The sequence below is a fragment of the Oncorhynchus tshawytscha genome, linkage group LG01 (assembly GCF_018296145.1).
Source record: "Oncorhynchus tshawytscha isolate Ot180627B linkage group LG01, Otsh_v2.0, whole genome shotgun sequence".
Lineage (NCBI taxonomy): Eukaryota > Metazoa > Chordata > Actinopteri > Salmoniformes > Salmonidae > Oncorhynchus > Oncorhynchus tshawytscha.
The window spans coordinates 20,427,035-20,450,618 of record NC_056429.1 but is presented as its reverse complement, the minus strand read 5'-3'; the positions used below and the strand labels follow the sequence as shown (position 1 = coordinate 20,450,618).

At 44.5% G+C, this 23,584-nt stretch overlaps 1 protein-coding gene across 5 annotated transcripts in view; it reads left to right on the top strand.

Annotated features, from left to right (window-relative positions):
- Positions 1-6,889: 6,889 nt before the first annotated feature.
- LOC112261507 (semaphorin-6B-like) overlaps positions 6,890-23,584 on the top strand; it is a 131,119-nt gene continuing 114,424 nt past the window's right edge. For 2 of the 5 annotated variants that reach the window (XM_042308196.1, XM_042308174.1), the window contains exon 1: positions 6,890-7,150. In XM_042308196.1, coding sequence (XP_042164130.1) covers positions 7,022-7,150 — 129 coding nt within the window. In that variant the 5' untranslated portion in view covers positions 6,890-7,021. Of the gene's footprint in view, positions 7,770-22,917; positions 23,006-23,584 lie in introns of all 5 variants that reach the window. The other 3 variants (XM_042308219.1, XM_042308275.1, XM_042308245.1) reach the window with 3 other exon arrangements.

Genomic DNA, 23,584 nt, shown 5'->3' with positions numbered 1-23,584 from the left:
AACGGGATTCAATTTGATTTATTTCCTACCGATCTACACAACCTACTCCACATTTTCAAAGTGAAAGAAAAATTATAGAACATTTTCTAAATTATATACACTACCGTTCAGAAGTTTGGGGTCACTTAGAAATGTCCTTGATTTCAATGAAAACATACATGAAATGAGTTGCAAAATGAATACGAAATATAGTCAAGACGTTGACAAGGTTATAAATAATATTTTTTTATTTAAATAATAATTGTGTCCTTCAAACTTTGCTTTCGTCAAAGAATCCTCCATTTGCAGCCATTACAGCCTTGCAGGCCATTTTGAGCCTGTAATCGAACCCACAAATGCTGATGCTCCAGATACTCAACTATTCTAAAAAAGGGCAGTTGTATTGCTTCTTTAATCAGAACAACAGTTTTCAGATGTTCTAACATAATTGCAAAAGGGGTTTCTAATGATAAATTAGCCTTTTAAAATTATAAACTTGGATTAGCTAACACAACGTGCCATTGGAACACAGGAGTGATGGTTGCTGTACGCCTAAGTAGATATTCCATAAAAAAATCTGCCATTTCCAGCTACAATAGCCATTTACAACATTAGCAATGTCTACACTGTATTTCTGATCAATTTGATGTTATTTTAATGGGCAGAAAATGTGCTTTTCTTTCAAAAACAAGGACATTTCTAAGTGACCCCAAACTTTTGAACGGTTGTGTATACTGAACAAAAATATAAACACATCATGTATTGTGTTGGTCCAATGTTTCATGAGCTGAAATTAAAGATCCCAGGAATTTTAAATACGCACAAAAAGCTTATTTCTTACAAATTTGTGCACAAATTTGTTTACATCAATTTGGCAGTACATCCAACCGGCCTTACAACCCCGCAGACCACGTGTAAACACGCCATCCCAGGAACTCCACATCCGGCTTCTTCACCTGCTGGATCGTCTGAGGAGGAGTGGTCCTCAGGAGTATTTCTGTCTGTAATAAAGCCCTTTTTTGGGGAAAAACTCATTCTGTTTGGCTGGGCCACTTGGGAGCCAGGCCCACCCACTGGGGAGCCAGGCCCAGCCATCTCAGCGCTAGAGGCGTCACTATAGCCCCTGGTTCGATTCCAGGCTGTATGACAACCAGCCGTGATTGGAAGTACCATAGGGTGGGACACAATTGGCCCAGCGTCGTCCGGGTTAGGGTTTGGCCGGGGTAGGCCGTCATTGTAAATAAGAATTAGTTCTTAACTGACTTGCCTAGTTAAACAAAGGTTAAATTTAAAATTTAAAAATGAAAAAGTGGGTGGGCCTATGACCTCCCAAGCCCATCCATGGCTACACCACTGCCCAGTCATGTAAAATCCATAGACCAGGGCCTAATTCATTCATTTAAATTGACTAGAAGGATAACCTTCTATGAACTGTAACTCGGTAAAAGCTTTGAAATTGTGCCATTTCGCGTTTATATTTTAGTTCAGTATAAAATTAGGATTTATCGATTGCATATGTCTTCACACCCCAGTTAATACTTGGTGGAAGCACCTTTGGCAGCCATTACAGCTGTGGATCATTTTGAATAAGATTCTACCAACCTTGCACAACTCTCTCAAAACTGCTCATATATCCATGTTAAGAAAGTATAAGTTAATTTACTGCATTTTTATACAATGTAAAAGGTCAAATGTTATTTGGAGAACAGCAAAAACAAGCAAAAATGTATCCAGCCATTATGACATTGGTTGCTGTGGCTTCACTCACATCAGTCGATATACAAACACATATACAGTAATTGTATAACTAAACACATTAGCTATACAATTAGCCACTACACATAAAGTCACATTAACTCAGCACCGAGATTAAAAACTATCATTTAATACGTAGAGAAAAAAAAAAAATTTAATAACAAAAGGTGAACAAATATGTTTGCTGTACATTACTTTTTGTTGCAGTTTTACAGCTAATTGCCTGCTATTCTATACATTTTGCCATGACTTAAGACTTATGCCATGTTAATACGATATCTGAGTGAGAGTGACTAACCAAATCAATGGGGGCCCCCTGGAGGTCAGGGCCCCTGGGCACGTGCTCTGTGTGCCTGGTCGGTAATTCGGCCAGTTTACGTTGCTGGCTAGACTAACTAAACTAATTTACCAATCTAAAATGTTTTAACTGACATTGGGTAGTTGAGTGACTGTCAGTGAATGATATATAACAACAGGAAAACTGCTTATTTAAAAATTAAAAATATATTTCACCTTTATTTAACTAGGCAAGTCAGTTAAGAACAAATTCTTATTCACAACTACGGCCTACCTCGGCCAAACCTGGGCCAATTGGACTGCTCCGCAACTCAGGAGCCTGGGAATACCATTTATTTATATGATCTTAAAGGGCATGTAGAAGCTATTTCTCAATGTCAGAAACGCAGCCGTGGTAACTTAGAACACCCCAAGAAAACATTACCAAATTAAATACATTTTTTACAGAGCCAGTTTGCACTGTTCTGTGAAGGCTCCTGAGTTGCTCCTAGTACACAGCGTTGTACGAGATCTTCAGTTTCTTGACAATTTCTCGCATGGAACAACTTTCCTTCTCAGAACAAGAATAGACTGACGAGTTTCAGAAGAAAGTTATTTGTTTCTGGCCATTTTGAGCCTGTAATCGAACCCACAAATGTTGATGCTCCAGATACTCAACTAGTCTAAGGAAGGCCAGTTTATTGCTTCTAAAACAGGACAACAGTTTTCAGCTTGTCACGAATACCACCGAAGGTGGCTTCCCTTCCTGTTCGGGTGGCCCTCGGCGGTCGTCGTCGCCGGTCTACTAGCTGCCACCGATCCCGATTTCCTTTTCGTTTGTTGTTGTCTAATTGTTTTCACCTGTTCCTTGTTGGAGTTTTGGGATGGGTGTTATTTAAGTTTGTTTAGCCCGTTGGTGTTTGTGCGGGCTTGTGGTTATTTTACGTTAGTGGTGTTTGTTGACTTTTGGGTTTTCGCTGTCCGGTAATTTTGTAACAGTGGTTTTGGGTTTGTTGCGCCTGTGGTTTGGGCTTCCCCCATGTTTGTACCTGTTACTGTGATTGAGGACATTAAAGCGGTTTTTCCCGTCTACCTTTTGCTCTCTGCGTCTGACTCCACACCCATCACTCTCCCGACGTTACAGAAGCCCGCACCACCATATGGAGTCAGCAGGAGCAGCGACCACCCCTCTCCACACGATGGAGGAGAGAGTCCTTCATCATACGTCCATCCTCCATCGCATCGGATCAGCGATGGATCAAATGATGGAGAGGATGGACCGTTGGGAGAGGAGTGGTCTCCCTACTACCCCACCTACCCTACCACCAGCAACTCTACCATCTCCTTCAGCGGGATCCGGTGCCAGCGCTCTGCGCATCACGGCTCTGAGGGAGTACGATGGAGTGGCGGCGGGGTGCCAGGGATTCCTGTTACAACTAGTGCTCTACCTGGCTACCGTTCGGCCGGCTCCCTCGGATGAGGAGAGCGTGAGTGTCCTCGTCTCCTGCCTGACGGGTAGAGCCCTGGAGTGGGCCAATGCCGTCTGGAACGGGCCCGACTCAGCGAGGGGTCACTACCTGGAGTTCACCTGCCGTTTCGGGGCCGTGTTCGATCATCCTCCGGAGGGCCGAGCAGCGGGTGAGAGGTGTTCCATCTCCAGCAGGGGACAAGGAGCGCGCAGGACTTTGCGCCGGAAGTCCGGACCTTGGCCGCTGGAGCGGGGTGGAACGACAGGGCCCTGATAGACCTTTACAGGTGTAGCCTAAGAGAGGATGTCTGCAGGGAGCTGGCTTGTCGGGACACTACGCTCAGCTTGGATAAGCTGATCGACATGTCAATCCAGCTAGACCATCTGCTGGCTGCTTGCGGACGTTCTGAAAGGGTCCTGTCAGTTCCACCTCCTGGTTCCCCCGCTCCCACGATGGAGCTAGGAGGGGCTGCATCTAGGGAGACCGGAGGAGGAGGCTCCTCCTGTACCCATTGTGGCCGGAGAGGGCACACTTCCGGTCGGTGCTGGAGGAGTCCATCTGGGAGTCAAGAGGGCAGGCAGAACAGTCCTCAGTCACCCCAGGTGAGTCAGCACCACACTCTACCAGAGCTTCCTGTTGGTCACATGTTTTTGTTAATTTGTTTCCTGAAGTTTTTCCCCTCTCTCCAGCATAAGGCGCTAGTTGATTCAGGCGCAGCGGGGAATTTCATAGATTGTGGACTCGTCCAGAGGTTGAGGATTCCGTTAGTTAAGGTAGACCCCCCCTTCCCCGTGCCCTCCTTAGATAGTAGACCGTTAGGGTCAGGGCTGGTCAGGGAGGCCACGAATCCTCTGGAGATGATTACGTGGGGGAATCATAAGGAGCGGATTAGTCTGGTCCTTATCGATTCACCTGCGTTTCCGGTGGTGCTGGGGATTCCCTGGCTGGCTATTCACAATTCTAGGCTTTCGTGGAGACAGGGAGCTCTCCAGGGGTGGTCTGATGAGTGTTCAGGCAGGTGTTTAGGAGTTTCCATCGGTGCGACATCGGTGGAGAGTCCAGACCAGGTTTCCACCGTGCGCATTCAGTAAGATGAAGGCGACCCTGTTACCACCCCATCGACAGGGGGATTGCGTGATAAACCTCCAGGTAAATACTGCACTACCCAGGAGTCACGTGTATCCTTTGTCCCAGGAGGAGACATATGTCATGAAAGCCCTGGGACAGGGGTACATTAGGCCCTCCATGTCACCTGTCTCCTCGAGTTTCTGTTTCGTGAAGAAAAAGGAGGGTGGTTTGCGTCCGTGTATTGATTATCAAGGTCTAAATTCCATCACTGTGGGTTTTAGTTACCCACTACCTCTCATAACTACGGCGGTGGAATCATTTCACGGGGCGCGATTCTTCACGAAACTGGACCTCAGGAGCGCATATAATCTGGTGCGTATTCAGGAGGGAGATGAGTGGAAAACCGCGTTTAGTACCACATCGGCGTTCCCATTCTGTGAGCTTGTGTGGCCTACCACTTTGCGGCTGAGCCGTTGTTGCTCCTAGATTTTTCCACTTCACAATAATAGCACTTAGAATAGTAGAATACTGCAATTTCTGAACTTGGTTGTGCATTCTGTGCTGTTTTTGTAGCACTGCCTTGCTTTATCTTGGCCAGGTTGCAGTTGTAAATGAGAACTTGTTCTCAACTGGCCTACCTAGTTAAATAAAGGTTCAATTTAAAGAAATAAAATAAAAAAATGGCTGGAGTCTTTGACCATTTTTAGGGCCTTCCTCTGACACTGCCTGGTATAGAGGTCCTGGATGGCAGTAAGCTTGGCCCCAGTGATGTACTGGGCCGTACACATTACCCTCTGTAGTGTCTTGCGGTCGGAGGCTGAGCAGTTGCCATATACCAGGCAGTGATGCAATCAGACAAAAGGACAGATTTCCACCAGTCTAATGTCCATTGCTCGTGGCCCAAGCAAGTTCTTCTTTTTATTGGTGTCCTTTAGTAGTGGTTTCTTGGCAGCAATTCGACCATGAAGTCCTGATTCACGCAGTCTCCTCTGAACAGTTGATGATGAGATGTGTCTGTTACTTGAAATGTGTGTAGTGTTTATTTGGGCTGCAATTTCTGAGGCTGGTAATTCTAATGAACTTATCCTCTGCAGCAGAGGTAACTCTGGGTCTTCCTTTCCTGTGGCGGTCCTCACGAGAGACAGTTTCATCATAGCACTTAATGGTTTTTGAAACTGCACTTGAAGAACTTTCAAAGTTCTTGAAATGTTCCTGATTGACTGACCTTCATGTCTTAAAGTAATGATGGACAGTTGTTTCTCTTTGCTTATTTGAGCTGTTCTTGCCATAATATGGACTTGGTCTTTTACCAAATATCTTCTGTATACCACCCCTACCTTGTCACAAACGCATTAAGAAGGAAAGAAATTCCACAAATGATCTTTTAACAAGACACGCCTGTTAATTGAAATGCATTCCAGGTGACTACCTCATGAAGCTGGTTGAGAGAATGCCAAGAGTGTGCAAAGCTGTCATCAAGGAAAAGGGTGGCTACTTTGAAGAATCTCAAATATTAAATATATTTGGATTTGTTTAAACAATTATTTTTTTACTACATCCATGTGTTATTTCATATTGTTTATGTCTTCACTATTATTCTACAATGTAGAAAATAGTAAAAATAAAGATAATTATTAGGTGTGACCCAAACTTTTGTCTGGTACTGTATGTAAATAAGGTATTTCTGTTTTTTAATTGTAATAAATGTCTAAACCTGTTTTTGCTTTGTCATCATGGGGTTCTGTGTGTAGGTTGAGCAGGAAAAACATTAATTTAATGAATTTTAGAATTTGTATGTAATGGAACAAAATGTAAAAGGGTCAAGGGGTCTGAATACTTTCCGAATGCAATGTACAGCACGAACTACATAAATATCTGATAGGGCCCATTATCTGCTACCTGGACTTTAGAATGGATACTTCGGGATTCTGGTAATGAAGACCTTCATCTATTTCCCTGGAGTCAGATTAACTTGTGGATACCATTTTTATGTCTCGGTATCCAGTATGATGGAAGTTAGAGTTAGTTTTGCGAGTGTTAGCACATTGACTGGACGTCTATGGTAATGCTAGCTGTTACCATAGACGTCCAGTCATTGTGCTAACGTTAGTTAGCAACTTCCTTCAAACTGCTTGGTATCCATTAGTTCATCTGACTCTGGGGAAGTTGATACATGGCTTCATTGTTAAAATCCCAAAGCATTCCTTTAATGTTTCATTTAAGAAAAAAATAATTTGCCTAATTAGGCCTAAACGTTAGCCCAACTATGAATTAATTCCATTCCAGTCACTGCATAATTCTGCTTCAGGTTTTGGTATCGTCTTTTCTGTCCCTGTGGGTGACAGAGGGAGCAGTAGCCTACTGAAGATGCTGTATTCCACCGTTAGTAGAGAAACAGAGCCTACCTTGACAAAGCTCCTGAGGGGTAAACCACAGAAAAAAATTTAGTCTACATATTTTTAATAAACCGATTAATGGGATTTTCCTTCCCGGAGAATCCTGAAGCTGGAGCATACTGGAAAAGGGGCGCATTCCAAACTGATGAACAGCCTTTTCTTTCAGTGAGACCCGAAGTAAAACGACGCAGCAATGACATTCTACTGGTAAGAGCACCAGCCGTGCGCAGCTACATCGAGCACAAAATAACTATTGTGGGGATAGATGATTGATAACGCAACTGCTATAGCGCAGGCCGGGAGACGGAAACATATGTACTTGTCTTATTGTACAGCTGGTTCAGTGACACTGGGTGCTGCATGGATTGTTATTGCAATCAGTCCTTCTACATCAGCCACTTCTACCAGCAATTACAAATGACTTTGATTCCGGACGGCTTGCCGAGGAGGAATATTGCTGCAGAGCTATAGGGGAATGCCATGTGTCGTGGCGCGACATAAGAACCGCTTTGTGGTGTGTTTTCCACCGGGGACAGGTGGTGTTGGGAGGTAGCGGGTGTATATGAAAACACAACCAGGAGACAGTTGTCTCAAGGATGTCACGCTGCCGTACAGGATATTTTTTTTTGCCAGAGACAGATGCGACAGAGAGGAGTAGGCTAGTAGTTTACAAATTAGGTTAGGATTAGGTTTGACGAAAACATCGGATCACTCTCTCCTCCTTCTTACATACTGGATATTAATCCAGGGGAAATCAGACTGTAGAGAGAGGCAAGAACTGTGTAACCGCCGCGTTCCGGGCGCACCCTTTACGCGACAATAAGCGGTAAGTGAACGGAGCTGTCCAACGTTGGGGTCCGGTGTTTGAGGGTGGTGGTGCGCGCTGTGGGACATTGCCTCCGGTCGCGCCATGCCGGTGCATTGGGTACAATGGTGTTCCAAATATAATCAAATGTGATGATTTGTCATGGGTTTGAAAATGGCTCAAACAAATGTAGGGAACTTACTTGAAATTGGCCTTGGTATTTTCCCTCGGAGGGAGAGTTTCACAGTTATCACAATGACACACATTATTGCGACATAAATATAAAATGTTGTTCAATTGCCTAATGTTAGTCTACCTAGTTTTTCTATCATTGTGTAGTTAGTTTCTCGATTTCATACTGCGTAGCTCCATGTCCAAACCACATGAAGATTTCATGTTTTTTACAGACAGCGGGATTTATTAATTGTTGACTATAAAAAAAGTATGCTATGTTTATTCCTTCCCTATTTAAAGAGAAGTAATTGACACTGACATGTTTACTATTTTCTAAAATAATAGGCTATTTATTTATTACTGTGCAATATCAGGCTAGGATATATTTAGCCAATTAGCCTACTATTCCAATGCATTAAACCATATTATTATTATTATTATTTGTTATTCTTATTATTATTATCATTGACTAAATATAATTTAAAATGTTCTTAAAATGCACAGAAATGACTCCTTTTACTCTTCTCTCACATGAAGAGTTCAGTAGCTATGAGGGCAGCAGCCCTCTGTGTGTTTGGTGTGTGTGTCTGGTGTGTGTCCAGTGGCACTGCTGGTGGTTGTGCATGCTGATCTGTGATCCTGCCCAATGGCCCCCAGGTGTCCTTACACCTGTCCTCCCCTCGGGCTCCTCTCTCTCCCTTTCCTCTGTCCCTCTATTTCTGAAGCAGCTGCTGCCTTTACAGGACACTGAGTTAGTGTCAAAATCTAATGTGCATTTTTATGTGAGGGCTAATTTTGAATTGCAGGCACTGAGCTCCCCAAAGTTTCTTCTTTCGGGAGAAAGCTGCACGTTTTTGTTGTGCTTCCTGTTTCAAATTCAAATTGCCTTTGAGCTGCCTTTTGTTGGGCCCTGGGGTTTGTGGCCTGGAAAGGGAGACAAGTAAGTGAAGTCCCCAAGGGTCAGAGCATTCCAATAATGAGCCCAAGTGTAAGAGAGGAGAGTGGAAGAGAAAAGGGGGCTAGGGAGAGGAGACAGTTCTGTTTAGCCAGCGAAAGCTAAGATATAACCAAGGGAATAGCACAAGCCCTCCCCTCACTCACATGTGTCAATCAGGCTCTAAGGACAAGGGGCTCTTTAAAATCCCCTGAAAGGCCTCTCTTTCTCCCTGGGCTCTGCCACAGGTTGCAGATCTCACCTGTACACAAATTAACTCTCCTGGTTCCCAGATGCTGGGCTATTGTCCTACAGTTCCAGCCTCATGCCATTGTTTTCTTTGCCTATGTGTAGAGGGAGAGAGAGAAAGAGAAATTGAGAAAATAGAATGGAATAGAGCAAGTAAGAATGGGAGAAAATGGAAGAAGAGAGAGAGGGGAGGGCTACTGGCTTAGTGGGTGACTGTGCTGTGTGTTCTCATGGCTAAGGAGTTCCTCTACTACACCTTTCTCCCTGCTATTGCCTCCGACCTCCTTGTACACTCATCATCCCACTAGCACTGATTACACAACAACTATCATAAGGAATAAATTAGGTGAGAAGAACAGAGGGAAACGCCTGTCTGATAAATGCTGTGATCTCCTCATTGTACTTTAAGAGCTGAAGATGATGGATTAAATAAGAGAAAATAGGCCCCTACAAGAATAATAATTTGTGGGATCTGTCTGAGTACTGTGTTTGTGTGTGTGTGTGTGTGTGTGTGTGTGTGTGTGTGTGTGTGTGTGTGTGTGTGTGTGTGTGAGAGAGAGAGAGAGAGAGAGAGAAAAGAAAGAGAAAGAAAAAGAGAGGGAGAATTTGTTTGTCACAGTCTGTTCGTTTTCCTGTCATAGTGTGTGCCTGTGTGTATTTGTGTCTGTGCGCCTAAATGTGTGTGTTTGTTTCTCTACCACAGTGTGTGTGTGTGTGTGTGTGATTCAGTGCTGTCCAGGATTTGTTGAATGGATGCCCTGTTAGTATCCTCTCCACTCTCTAGCAGCCGCGCAGGCCAGCGCCCCTCAGAGCAAGTGTTGAGCCCACTGTGCTAAAATAACAGGTGCCCCTGTCCTGTCGCAGGGGTCTCAATCCTGTCCCCGCCACCCCCTCCTGGGGGTTATGTTACCTGGTCAGGGTAGCCCGATCACTGGCTCATATGTGAGAGAGCTGGTGACATCTCTACCACCCCCTGACTGTTGAGCTGCCTGCCTGGGGGCCCCAAGGCTAACCTGCTCTGCCAGCCCTCCCCCTCTCCCTCCCGCTGGACCTTGATGTCAGGCCCTCCCAAGCAGTGTGGCCTCTCTTTGGCTGTCAGGAGAAGGACACTGCCCACTGGGACTCTGAATGGGACAAATTTACCGTAGCAATGTTTCCACTTAGCACGTGGCGTTAGGAGAAAGGGAAGGTGAATGAGAGGCTTGGTCAGTGTCAGTCCGTGTTGCAGAGTGAGGAGTGGACAGACGGGGCTCCTGTGTGCTCCTTTGCAGGAATCAGCAGTGCCTTGTATTTTATCCATTTCACCTCACCATTTATGCACGGCGCCCAGCAGCCATCCGCTGCTACCACTGTTTATGTTTGCCCAAGGCCACTGCTGGGGTTGCTATGGCAGCAGATAAACAGGTTAGCCGGTGACCCCTGGGGCCTCCATTCCCAGGCTCCAATGGGCTTGCAGTGTATCGGCTTCACCTGCGGCGAGGTGCGGCTGGAGCTGGCCAGAGGTCACCAAGCCACCAATCCCTCCTGTTGTTTAATCACACTCTCCCTCATCATCTGCACTTTCAATTTGATTTCCCCTCTCTCCTTTCCTCCCATATGGCTCCGATCATATATATCTCTAGTACACACACATTTTCACGCTCAAGGTTTTCTTTATACTTATATGTGAGTTTGGGTACCCTAGACACTGGAAAGACTGTAGAATAAATAACCAACCCCTGGGTAATATGTTGACTAGTGAGTTTTAAACTATGGCACAAAAATTCTACAAAACGTCAATTTGTGTGTTATTGTTCTTTACTGCCCCATCTATCATCAGGCTGGTAAAGCCACTGGCTATAGGAGAATAGAATGTAGAATAGAACCGGAGAAAATAATGTAGGAAAAAAGTATGAAAATGTATGCACTCACTACTGTACGGCTCTGGATAAGAGCTTCTGCTAAATTACTACAATGTAAATTATAAACTGGGTGGGTTGATTGGCTGGGTGGGTTGATTAGGTTGATTGGCTGATGGCCATCTTATATCAGACCGTATACCACGGGTATGACAAAACATGTGTTTTTACTGCTCTAATTATGTTGGTAACCAGTTTATAATAGCAATAAGGCACCTCGGGGGTTTGTGATATATGGACAATATACCATGGCTAAGGGCTGTGTCCAGGCACAGTTGTGGCGTGCCTAAGAACAGTCCTTAGTCGTGGTATATTGGCCATATATCACACCTCCTCGGACCGTATTGCTTAAATGTACTGTATATCTAGTGCAATACCAAAGCAAGGCAGGAGGATAAACGAAGCGGTACAAAGATAATGTCCCCTGAAATAGTCAATAATCAGAGCTCTTTCATTTTCCCTCAAAGGCTTTCCCATTGCTGCTCATTCTCATTCTGAGGCATATTTCTTCTCTGTTATAATTTGGTGTCTGTGGCCTCTAACAGTGGAGAGGCTCTGGGAAGGTGAAGGGTATCTGTTACATAAGCCTGAGGTGATGGAGGAGCACAAAGCTACAGTCTCTCTGAGGACTGACTCGGCTAGCTGTTGAATAAAAAGCCCTCTGTATGGTTAATACATTACTTCTCCATGTTTAGATGTAGGAGAGGGGGGATTCATTCCACTACAGAGAAAATACACATTTCCATGGATACAATTCCATAGTGCCTTTGGCAGTGCATCATGAAGGATATTGTGCAGGAAAGGCAGGCAGATGTGATGGAGCAGGATGAGGCATTACTTCCTGGACATGAATGAACATACAGTCTATGTGTGAGGATGCTTTATATAGGCTGTTTTTTTGTCATTGAGGCACTCTGACATGGCTCTCTCCCTTCGGTGCATGAGGTTGGTTGTGACTGTACCACCATCGACATGGCCAATGTGGCGCATAGAGGTTTGTTAATGAGTGGAGAGACTAACGATGGGCCATCGCAAGGAAAGATGTGGACAGACTGGTCCCCTTTACTTTACCTCACACACACACACACACACACACACACACACACACACACACACACACACACACACACACACACACACACACACACACACACACACGCACACACACACACACGAACACACACACACACACACAATCACACACACACGATGAGGCGGCTTGCATGGAGGCTCTAATAGTACCCTGTCAGCCCGGGGAGAGATGTGGAGATATGTGTAACAGGCCGTTTCCCGTCAAACTCCACATACACAATTAACAAGCATACCCTTTATACCTTAGATACCTCATCTTTCCCATTTGGCCAACCTGGCTCTTTCTCATTGTGTTGTTTGCTGACTAACAGACCATTGTTGTTGGATGGGGAGGAAGTGGGAGTGATTGAGTCACACTTCACCACCACAGTGTGAGGCTGTGGATGTGTGCCCTTTAGGCACACAGATATCATACTCCTCATTTATGGCTGCCTTTATTTTAGAGAGACTATATTCTTCAATTGCTTGTTTTGCTTGTTTGCTGAGAAACGATGAGATTGTGCTTGTTTATCGTTCTAAGCCTAGCGACTCCTCCTTCTGTTCTCAGTGTACTGTAGTCTACCAGTAGCTAATGTGGTCCTCTTCATTACCAGGCCATTCTGTTCTATTCTGTTTCTCTCTGTCTGCCTGCCTGTTTTGCTGTATTTATTTTTCTCATGTACAGTGCCACTTGTTTTCCGCTTTGAAGAAATGAATGGCTTACTGCACTCTGCGAGGGGAGCCAGTCATGCGTGAGGCAGTCAGGCTGAAGAGAAACTGTACCGAGGGGAGGGATGGGTGAGGGGGTGAGGCATGAGGAGGGAGTGGTGCCAAGGCCTGGGTGTCCTGTGTGATGGGTGAAGTCGAGCTGTGAGGTAATGTTCACAGAGACCCAGGGAGGGGGAGGGAGAGATGGAGAGAGGAGGGGGATGACGGTCAGTGTCAGGGGGCAGAGATGCAGTAGCAGTGGAGGACCAGCAGGATTACACTGGGTGGGCAGAAGCATAATAGACTCTGTAGACTGCTTACTCTGATGAAGTGGGCCCTCGAAAGCACTAAATCAACTGTTCACGAAGCACCAATTAATGTATGGTGCCGGCATCTCTGGTGTGAGGAATCAAAGATGTCTGGCTGTGCTGAGCGTCTGCTCTGCCCCCTCTCTGTGGAGCCAGCCAGAGAGCCATGGCCTGAGTCAGAGATGAGGGAAGGATAGAGAACGTGTGATGGAGGGAAGGGGGGCCCAGGGGCCATCTGGAGGCAACAGGTCTCAGGACAGCAGGTGGGTTCCAATCAGAGCATCACATGGCCTGTGTCAGGGCCAGAGTCTGAGCCAGGGTCTCCCCTATCCAAGACCCCCACATCCCTCCTTCTAACAGGCCACAATCTGTCACCTGCCATCCTCTATTAGCTCCAGTCGTGCAGTTAAGCATTATGGATTGAAGAGCTGGTGGTCGTTGGTGGACAACATAATTGTGGAAATTGACTGCGAATGTTTGATGACTATTATTAACACAATCTTTCCAGATGAGTGGGTTTGGTTGTAGGTAGAAAATACATTGGTGAGTGTTCTGCATACTCAAAGAATATGTTATATGTGATAGAGAGGATTATGGCGCTTTAACAGCTAATCTGTTTATGAGGCACCGCATATCTGCCTTTTTTTGGATACTATATACTGTACATACACTAGACTGTAGTTCCTGTATTTTATTGGGAATAAAGGATGTTGTATACTGTAGTTCCTGTATTTTATTGGAAATAAATTATGTTGTATACTGTAGTTCCTGTATTTTATTGGAAATAAATTATGTTGTATACTGTAGTTCCTGTATTTTATTGGAAATAAATGATGTTGTATACTGTAGTTCCTGTATTTTATTGGAAATAAATTATGTTGTATACTGTAGTTCCTGTATTTTATTGGAAATAAAGGATGTTGTATACTGTAGTTCCTGTATTTTATTGGAAATAAATGATGTTGTATACTGTAGTTCCTGTATTTTATTGGAAATAAATTATGTTGTATACTGTAGTTCCTGTATTTTATTGGAAATAAATGATGTTGTATACTGTAGTTCCTGTATTTTATTGGAAATAAATGATGTTGTATACTGTAGTTCCTGTATTTTATTGGAAATAAAGGATGTTGTATACTGTAGTTCCTGTATTTTATTGGAAATAAAGGATGTTGTATACTGTAGTTCCTCTTTCAGGGTGGTAGTGGAGGACTATTTGCTGGTCTCCTATGTGGTTATTTACTGTTCGTGTGCATTCAGAAATCCCATGACTACATGCCTGCTCATAACTAGAGGGTCATCTGTATTTGCATGTAAATGTTTTTCACCCCCTGGTCTGCTGGTGGAGCAATCAAAATGGCTCACTGTCTGCCTCGCTTAGAGAGAGGGCGGGCTGACTGTCAGTGACATTCAGAGCAGTGCCACCCGCCCGCCCAACAGGGTTTTAATGCGTAGGGATTTTTCTCCTTGATGTGCTCTCTAGCCAGTGGATCTCTGTGTGAATATTCATGCACATCCTCCTGCCTTTAATGACTTGTTTTGCCGCAAACATCAGAGCTCAGCCCCCAGCACCGCTCTGACCGCGCCTCCACTCTGTTCATTGGCCCAATCCCTTGGCGCCCGTAAGATGGACACATCCAAGGTTTTCTGCTCAAAGTATGGCACACTCATCCGCTCGTCTGACTCACATACACATATCAGGGTCGGTTGTTTGAAGTTCGGCAGTTCAACTCTAACAGTTCAGCTCGAGGAGTTCTTATTGTCAGAATGGAACATCTATAACTCAGCTTGAGAAGTTTGACTTTGCAGCATGGGGAGTGAGTTCAGTTAGATGGCAGTATTTCAACGCTGGTGGTACTGTGCCATTGAATGAGCTCTGCTTTGGACATTTCTCTATTTCTCTATGTGAGAGTTTAGTGGTGATTTGCTCTGGCCATCATTTAATTTCGCTTGGTGGTTTGGTGTGTGTGCCGATAGCCTTGGTGTTTTGCCATCACTAGTGTGTGTGTGTGTGTCTGTATAGGGTTATGTGTGTATGTGTGTGTATATCTGTATGTGTATGTATATATATGTCTGTATATAATGTATGCATTACCATCATACTTCAGTGATTGCCCTGTTCCTCCTTGTAATTACATGGTTGTATGGTTGGTCTGTGGGTGCTAGAGCATGACCAGCTAATTCTGGGAGACCATTGGCTGGAGCTGTGGGTCTCCTGGGCAGACAGCCACTCAGCCATGTGACAGGCCTAGAAAATTGGCTTTTTTCAGTAGCATGCAGCAACACTTCCCAGATTTCTTGTTCTTGTTGTTTGTCCCTTGCTTGTAGACTAACCTTTTAAACAATTATCTGCTTGCTCCAAATAAATAGCATAGCTTGTCCCCTCTGTTTTGTTTCAGTCCTGGCCTGCTCTCTCGCTTAGCCATTGCAGTAGCCAAGGAAACTCGATCCCTGAGACTAAACTAAAGCAATAATCAGGCCAGGCTGAAGTGCCTGAGAATCCAGCTCTCACAGGCCTGTAGCCTGTAGCTTGTCATAACTTCATGTTCCCTGAAATGCTACGGGTGGGGTAACAAGGGCACGGCAAGGCAATGACAGAGTTTTTCCATGTTCACGCAACTGAAGAATAGCCACAAAAGAAGAGTAGCAACAATAAAATCTAATATTATGATGGTGTGGAAATTGTGAGCACATGCTGGCACCAGGGAAGAATAGCCCAATCATCATAGAAATATGTAAAGGTAAACATTCTAAACAGCCCTGTTACACTCAGCATACTCCTGGCTTTCAGGGAATCAAACTGTTTTGGAACTCTTCTCTTTACTGACTTGCCTAGTTAAATAAAGGTTAAATAAAATGATTGATGAATCTCGGCCAGAGTGTATATAATTGTACTGCCCCAGTGTTGAGTGCTTAGTTTAAGTAACACTGGAGAGTGCTGTTCCTGCCAAATGTTAAATATGGCAGTCATTTTAGGATGGGTTTTTATGGCCTTTGGACAGGAGTGTTCCTCCCTCTGCTACTTGTATTTTTTGGCCTGGACATTTCACCCGCTTGGTGCTTCTCGCTGCTGCTGTCATCGGCACCATTAGCGGACACTACAAAGTTGCTTTGAAGCTCCACAGGGCTCAGGGCCTTAAAGAGGGACAGCTCGGGAGTTCAGCGTTGATCCTTAGTTCAGATTTCGGTCCCCTCCTATACGATAAGTCCCTCAGGACAGCTGGGCCAATTATTCTCCCCCTGTCGACTCTCTCTCTGTTTCTCTCTCTCTTCCCCTTTCATTCTCCCTCTCTCACACCATGTGTGACCTTGGAAAGGTCCAGGCAAAACATTTAGCCCTTTTTTAAAAATGGAGTATTGTACAGTTGATATAGTAACATGCTTTGATAGTAACGTACAGTATATCAATGTTAAGACAGAACCTAAAACCAAAATAAATCATGTTGTAAAAATGACACTCAATAACAGGCATTGACCTGTTTTCTATAGCAGATGTAGTGACTGTTTGCAAGTTATCATTTTAATGGCGAATCTCTTGTTAAGTGGATGCCTTGTGTGCATTTCCTTGACTGTGTTTCAATTCCTAATCAGATGGTTAATTTACTGTCTTGGGGACATTTACCAGCTGGCTGTATGGAACGCAGGCTGATCCCACCTCTTTATCTCTGCCTCCATGTCTCCCATTGGTGTCTCCATGGTTTCCACACATGCAGTTTTGTTTTGGGAGTGGACTTATGCTAACAGAGGAGTCCAGAAGGTGAGGGGGATAAGGGTGCAGGGCTTGAGGAGGGATGTGTGTGCGTAGGAGTGTGTGTGTGGGGGGGTGGTGGTGGTGGGGGGGGGGTTCATGTGACAGTCGTCCTGTCTCTGCATCAGCAGGCAAGGTGTCGGGAGATTTGGCTGGCAGATCTTAATCAGCCATCAGCCCAGTGCTGAGAAGAAAAGTCCATGCAAATCCCTGCGTCGGCAGCTGTGTAGTGTCCTTCATTAATGTAATAACACTCCTCCATTATTCCAGCTTCACACTGAGTCCAGCACCGCATCCACATACTCCTAATGGCTGCCTGACTTGATGACTGGCTGGCCGGGGACCGCCGCCCGCCCGACAGACACCTTTATATATTTATATACTTGTCACTTAGCCTTTGTCACATTCGCAGCAAGGAAAGTGGAAAAGCTGATTATGTTGCCTGGAATCTATTCTGTTTGTATTTCACTGGCCACTAGGCTGTGCTTTGGCTACATTGTTATGCATGTTCCCTGTTGCTGATAAGAAGTAATTAATGGTGTGGCTGTGCAGGCCTCTTCGTAGAGAGTTGACGCAGCATCCAGGCTCAAGCAGCTGCTGAGGTGCTTTTTGTTCACATGAAGAGTGTACATCAGAGTCTTTGTCTGCTCCGCTGTCGATGGAGGTGCGTTCTTTTCTCATTGGATAATCCCTTTCTGTTTTTCCATCTCAAATGAGACAGTGTGTCACTCCTCAGACTGAGAAGGAGTGCCAGACTTCCAACAGCAGTGCTCAACCAAGCAGGCTGGGCGTGTGCGTGTTTGTCTGGGCATGTGCGTGTTTGTCTGGGCGTGTGCGTGTTTGTCTGGGCGTGTTAAAACAGTTTATGTGTGTGTCTCAAGAGCCTCATCTGTACCCTAGTGTCTCACTCCAGGCTCTTCATTAGTGTGGATGTTAATGAGTCACACTCTGATCAGTGCAGCATCAAATCAAATTGTATTCATCACATGCTTCGTAAACAACAGGTGTAGACTAACAGTGAAATGCTTACTTACAGGCCCTTCCCAACAATGCAGATAGAAAGAAAATAGAGAAGTAATAGAAAAGTAAAACACGTAATAAAAATATATATATATTTATATATAATAATATATACACCGAAACTATGCAGTATTTTGTTTTATTGTTAGGTTACTTGTTAGATATTACTGCACGGTCTGAACTAGAAGCACAAGCATTTTGCTACTCTCGCATTAACATCTGCTAACCATGTGTATGTGACCAATAAAATTTGATTTGATTTGACAATGAGTAACAATAACTTGGCTATATACAAGGAGTTACAGTACTGAGTGGATGTGCAGGGGTACGAGGTAATAACTTGGCTATATAAAAGGGGTTACAGTACTGAGTTGATGTGCAGGGGTACGAGGTAATAACTTGGCTATATACAAGGAGTTACAGTACTGAGTCGACGTGCAGGGGTACGAGGTAATAACTTGGCTATATACAAGGGGTTACAGTACTGAGTGGATGTGCAAGGGTATGAGGTAATAACGTGGCTATATACAAGGTGTTACAGTACTGAGTTGATGTACAGGGGTACGAGGTAATAAATTGGCTATATACAAGGTGTTACAGTACTGAGTGGATGTGCAGGGGTACGAGGTAATAACTTGGCTATATACAAGGAGTTACAGTACTGAGTGGATGTGCAGGGCTACGAGGTAATAACTTGACTATATACAAGGGGTTACAGTACTAAGTGGATGTGCAGGGGTACGAGGTAATAACTTGGCTATATACAAGGGGTTATAGTACTGCGTGGATGTGCAGGGGTACGAGGTAATAACTTGGCTATATACAAGGTGTTACAGTACTGAGTGGATGTACAGGGGTACGAGGTAATAACTTGGCTATATACAAGGTGTTGCAGTACTGAGTGGATGTGCAGGGGTACGAGGTAATAACTTGGCTATATACAAGGTGTTACAGTACTGAGTGGATGTGCAGGGGTACGAGGTAATAACTTGGCTATATACAAGGAGTTACAGTACTGAGTGGATGTGCAGGGGTACGAGGTAATAACTTGACTATATACAAGGGGTTACAGTACTAAGTGGATGTGCAGGGGTACGAGGTAATAACTTGGCTATATACAAGGGGTTATAGTACTGCGTGGATGTGCAGGGGTACGAGGTAATAACTTGGCTATATACAAGGTGTTGCAGTACTGAGTGGATGTGCAGGGGTATGAGGTAATAACTTGGCTATATACAAGGGGTTACAGTACTGAGTGGATGTACAGGGGTATGAGGTAATAACTTGGCTATATACAAGGAGTTACAGTACTGAGTGGATGTGCAGGGGTATGAGGTAATAACTTGGCTATACTAAGTGGATGTGCAGGGGTACGAGGTAATAACTTGGCTATATACAAGGTGTTACAGTACTGAGTGGATGTACTGGGGTACGAGGTAATAACTTCGCTATATACCATGTGTTACAGTACTGAGTGGATGTGCAGGGGTATGAGGTAATAACTTGGCTATACTAAGTGGATGTGCAGGGGTACGAGGTAATAACTTGGCTATATGTAAGGGGTTACAGTACTGAGTGGATGTACAGGGGTATGAGGTAGTTGAGGTAGATATGTAATTAGGAATAAAGAGACAGATAGTAAACAGTAGCAGCAACGTCTGTGATGAGTCAAAACAGTTTGTGCAAAAAGGGTCAACGCAGATCATCTGGATAGCTATTTTATTAACTATACTGAACAAAAATATAAACGGAACATGTAAAGTGTTGGTTCCGTGTTTCATGAGCTGAAATAAAAGATCCAAGAAATGTTCCATATGCACAAAAAACATATTTTTCAAATTGTTTTTGCTCTAATTTGCTTACATCCCTGTTAGTGAGCAAATCCCTCTTCGCCAAGATATCCACCTGACAGGTGTGGTATATCAAGAAGCTTATTGAACAGCATGATCATTACGCAGGTGTACCTTGTGCTGGGGACAATAAAAGACCACTCTAAAATGTGAAGTTTTGTCACACAACACAATGCCAAAGATGTCTCACGTTTTGAAGGATAGTGCAATTGGCATGCTGACTGCAGGAATGTCGACCAGAGCTGTTGACAGAAAATTTAATGTTCATTTCTCTACCATAAACTGCCTCCAACGTTGTTTCAGAGAATTTGGCAGTACGTCCAACCGGCCTCATAACCGCAGACCACATGTAACCACGCCAGCCCAGGACATCCACATCCGGCTTCTTCACCTGCGGGATCGTCTAAGACCAGCCACCCGGACAGCTGATGAAGTATGTGGAGTATTTCTGTCTGAAATAAAGCTCTTTTGTGGGCTCCCGGGGGGGGGGCTATGCCCACCCAGGCCCACCCAAGGCTGCGCCCCTGCCCAGTCATGTGAAATTCATAGATTAGGTCCTAATTTATTTATTTTAATTGACTGATTTCCTTAAATGAACTGTAACTCGGTAAAATATTTGAAATTGTTGCATGTTGCGTTTATATTTTGTTCAGTATATTTCAATATTTAGCAGTCTTATGTACTTCCTCTGACACCGCCTGGTATAGAGGTCCTGGATGGTAGCGAGCTCGGCCCCAGTTATGTACTGTGGTGCCTTGTGGTCGGATGCGAAGCAGTTGCCATACCAAGCGGTGATGTAGCCAGTCAAGATGCTCTCAATGGTGCAGCTGTAGAACTTTTTGAGGATCTGAGGACCAGTGTCAAATCATCCTAAGGGGGAAGAGTCATTGTCGTGCCCTCGACTGTGTTGGTGTGTGTGGACCACGATAGATCCTTAGTGATATTGGCACGGAGGAACTTGAAGCTCTCGACCCACTCCACTACAGCCCCATCGATGTGGATGGGGGTGTGTTCGGCCCTCCGTTTCATGTATTCCAAGGTCAGCTTCTTTGTCTTGCTGACGTTGAGGGAGATGTTGTTTTCCTTGCACCACACTGCCAGGTCTCTGACCTCCTCCTTGTCCCATCGCCGTCTGTGGTCAGGCCTACCACCATCGTGTCTCATGTCTCTGCCCATTTGCCAGCCAGGGGCTCAGTCAGCTCTACCTGGCCTGGTGTAACAGATGTAAATCGTACTCTCCTTGCGTTGTGTTTTGTCTAAATAAATCACCCCAGCCTTTGGTCCCAGTTGAGCATGATTTATTTCTGTTGTTAAATAGGAAACAGCACGTTAGTTGTGCAGGGCTTAACGATGTTGATGGCTGTCGATGGTCAAATCTGTAGCATGAAAACAACTGTTAGCAGTGGGCTTATGTGACCATTACATCGGTGTATGCTAGCTAACACTCTTATATACAGCAATCATATGCCAAAGCACATCCCAGAAAGCCCCTCAATCCCTAACAGGTACCATATACCCACACAAGTATAAATCAGTAATGTACAGCAAACTTGTACACATTGTAAAATAGAAAATAGAAAACCGTATTCCGAACGTGACCTACCCCTTGCATCACATTTTCATACTGGTGCGACCTGACGTTCGCAATCTCCCCCTATCTGCATGTGGGGCCAATCACAACACACCTTATTGTCATCAGAGTTGAACCAACCAATAAGAATGCTTGAACATTGAGTACACCTTTCTTTAGAGGCAAGTGGAAACATTACCAATCCTGTTACATTGGCATGGGTGAGGTGGACACTATGGACTACCCCTCACTGCTCTGCGGCACTGTGCCCTACCTTGCTTGCCCATCACTGGTGCTAAGGTGCATTAATGAGTTGCTGGGGTGTGAGGTTCTTCTCTCCCAGTGGCTGATGGGCGTAAGTCTGTCACAGTGTGTGGCTTATTAGCTCCCGACAGAGTCCCCGACCTACTTTATCTCTGCCTCCATTCACAGCAGCAAGACAGGGAGCCCAACCAGAGGCCATTACTACTACCAAGGAGACGCTGAGCACAGCCACACAAACATGCGCGCACACACACACACACAGCTCAGCAACAGAAAATATTCGGCCACAGAAAAGGCCTTAATAGCGTTTGTGTGATATTATCCCATGGGAGAGTGTTGCTGTAAGCTTAAACTCCTGCTGTGGAAATACATCTTAAAGCCATGCATGCTCTGCTACTTGGTGCACTTTGTTGAACTGCTCACATTCATTCTCCCTGACTAAACCCTATGAGAGTAGGGTGTATTTTGGGGGATCCTGCCCTAGAAATAGTTGATGGTTTGTAAACACAGTCTCAGTTCTCCCTCCCTCCCAACCTTATTGGAGAGCATGATTTCAATCATGCTGATATTGGACATGTCAAACTAGTTTTCACAGGCAGATATTGTTATTTAGTCTGTCTGTCTGTACGCCTGTCTGTACGACTGTCTGTGTATACACAGTATTTGTTATTGTTGTGACCACAGTATTTGTTATTGTTGAGAGGCGTCGCCGGGAAGTAAAACCCATGGCATGGTTATTGTAAGCCTTACAGAGTTGCCTGCCAGACAGTTTTTTTCAGAGCCCTGGGACCCAAACCCTACATACCCAGAGTAATTCCTCTGCATCCCATTAACATAATCTTAATGTAAATTATTATACACTCAAACCCAGTCAGGAGCCAGCCGGCAGGCAGGTCCACCAACCAACGTAACCAACTAGTCTGGAAAATGAGAATGCCCACTCGCGGTTGAGTCACCTGTGTCTTATAGCCACAGTATCTCTACATCAATCTTTTATACTGCAGAACAATACATATCCTCAATTACAGAATTCAGTCTAGCGTGTTTTAGGGGGTGTGATGGTAAAGACTACCTTCTCTGCTTTGGGATTTCTATGGTTATCAGAAAAGTATTTTTGCTGTTATTCTGATACTTCTTTTAATATAGTGTAATAAACCCTTCTCCTGACTTGGATGTAAAACATGCATATGAAGAAGTCTATAAATGAGTTTTCTGGCCCACTATCTCGTAGCATACACCCATCCTGTATGTGACAATGTGCCAATCAGGTTGTGCCGCAGTGGGGTTGGTTATAGCTCTCGAAGTTGAGTGAGAGTGTATTTAAGAATTAATATGAGTGTTGTGTTGGTTGTGTTCATTGTTTTTTGTGCATTAGGGAGGAGGATGGTGCAACATTAGGCTGTCAACAAAGGTGTCTTACCCAGAAAAACAAACAAGGTTGTTTCACTACTTACTTCGTGCTGGTAAGTGATACCACAGAAGAAAAGAGGGAACGTCATAAACACACTTTAAGTAAGCCATTTTATGATAATTAGTGAGATGCACGGCTGTTTAAAATGCAGACAGACTTCCGAGAGTGAGGAGAGAGGAGGACAACAGAAAGGAAAACAGAAAAACCAGAGAGCAATCACGTCGCACGAGCAACAGCGGTTTATATATTTCATTACAACCGGAACACAACGTAAATAGCCTGTTATTTCAGGAAGTGCTTTCGTTTGTTCCCCTCAGAATAGCTTGGAAAATTGGTCTGGGACTGTCTATTGTATCACGTGTTACAGTGTATTTTATAAGAGCCCCTTGATATAGAGCACAGCACAGCCCAATCTCCTAGCCATTGGCAGGGCTGGTTAATATAGAGATCCAAATGCATCCTTTCAACCAGTACAGGAACCCCCTCAACCACCACCATCCCTCCTAATGTAATGGTGGGTGTCAGCATGTGAAATACAGCCAGACTGTCACGCCCTGGCCTTAGTATTTTGTGTTTTCTTTATTATTTTGGTCAGGCCAGGGTGTGACATGGGCATTTATGTGGTGTGTTT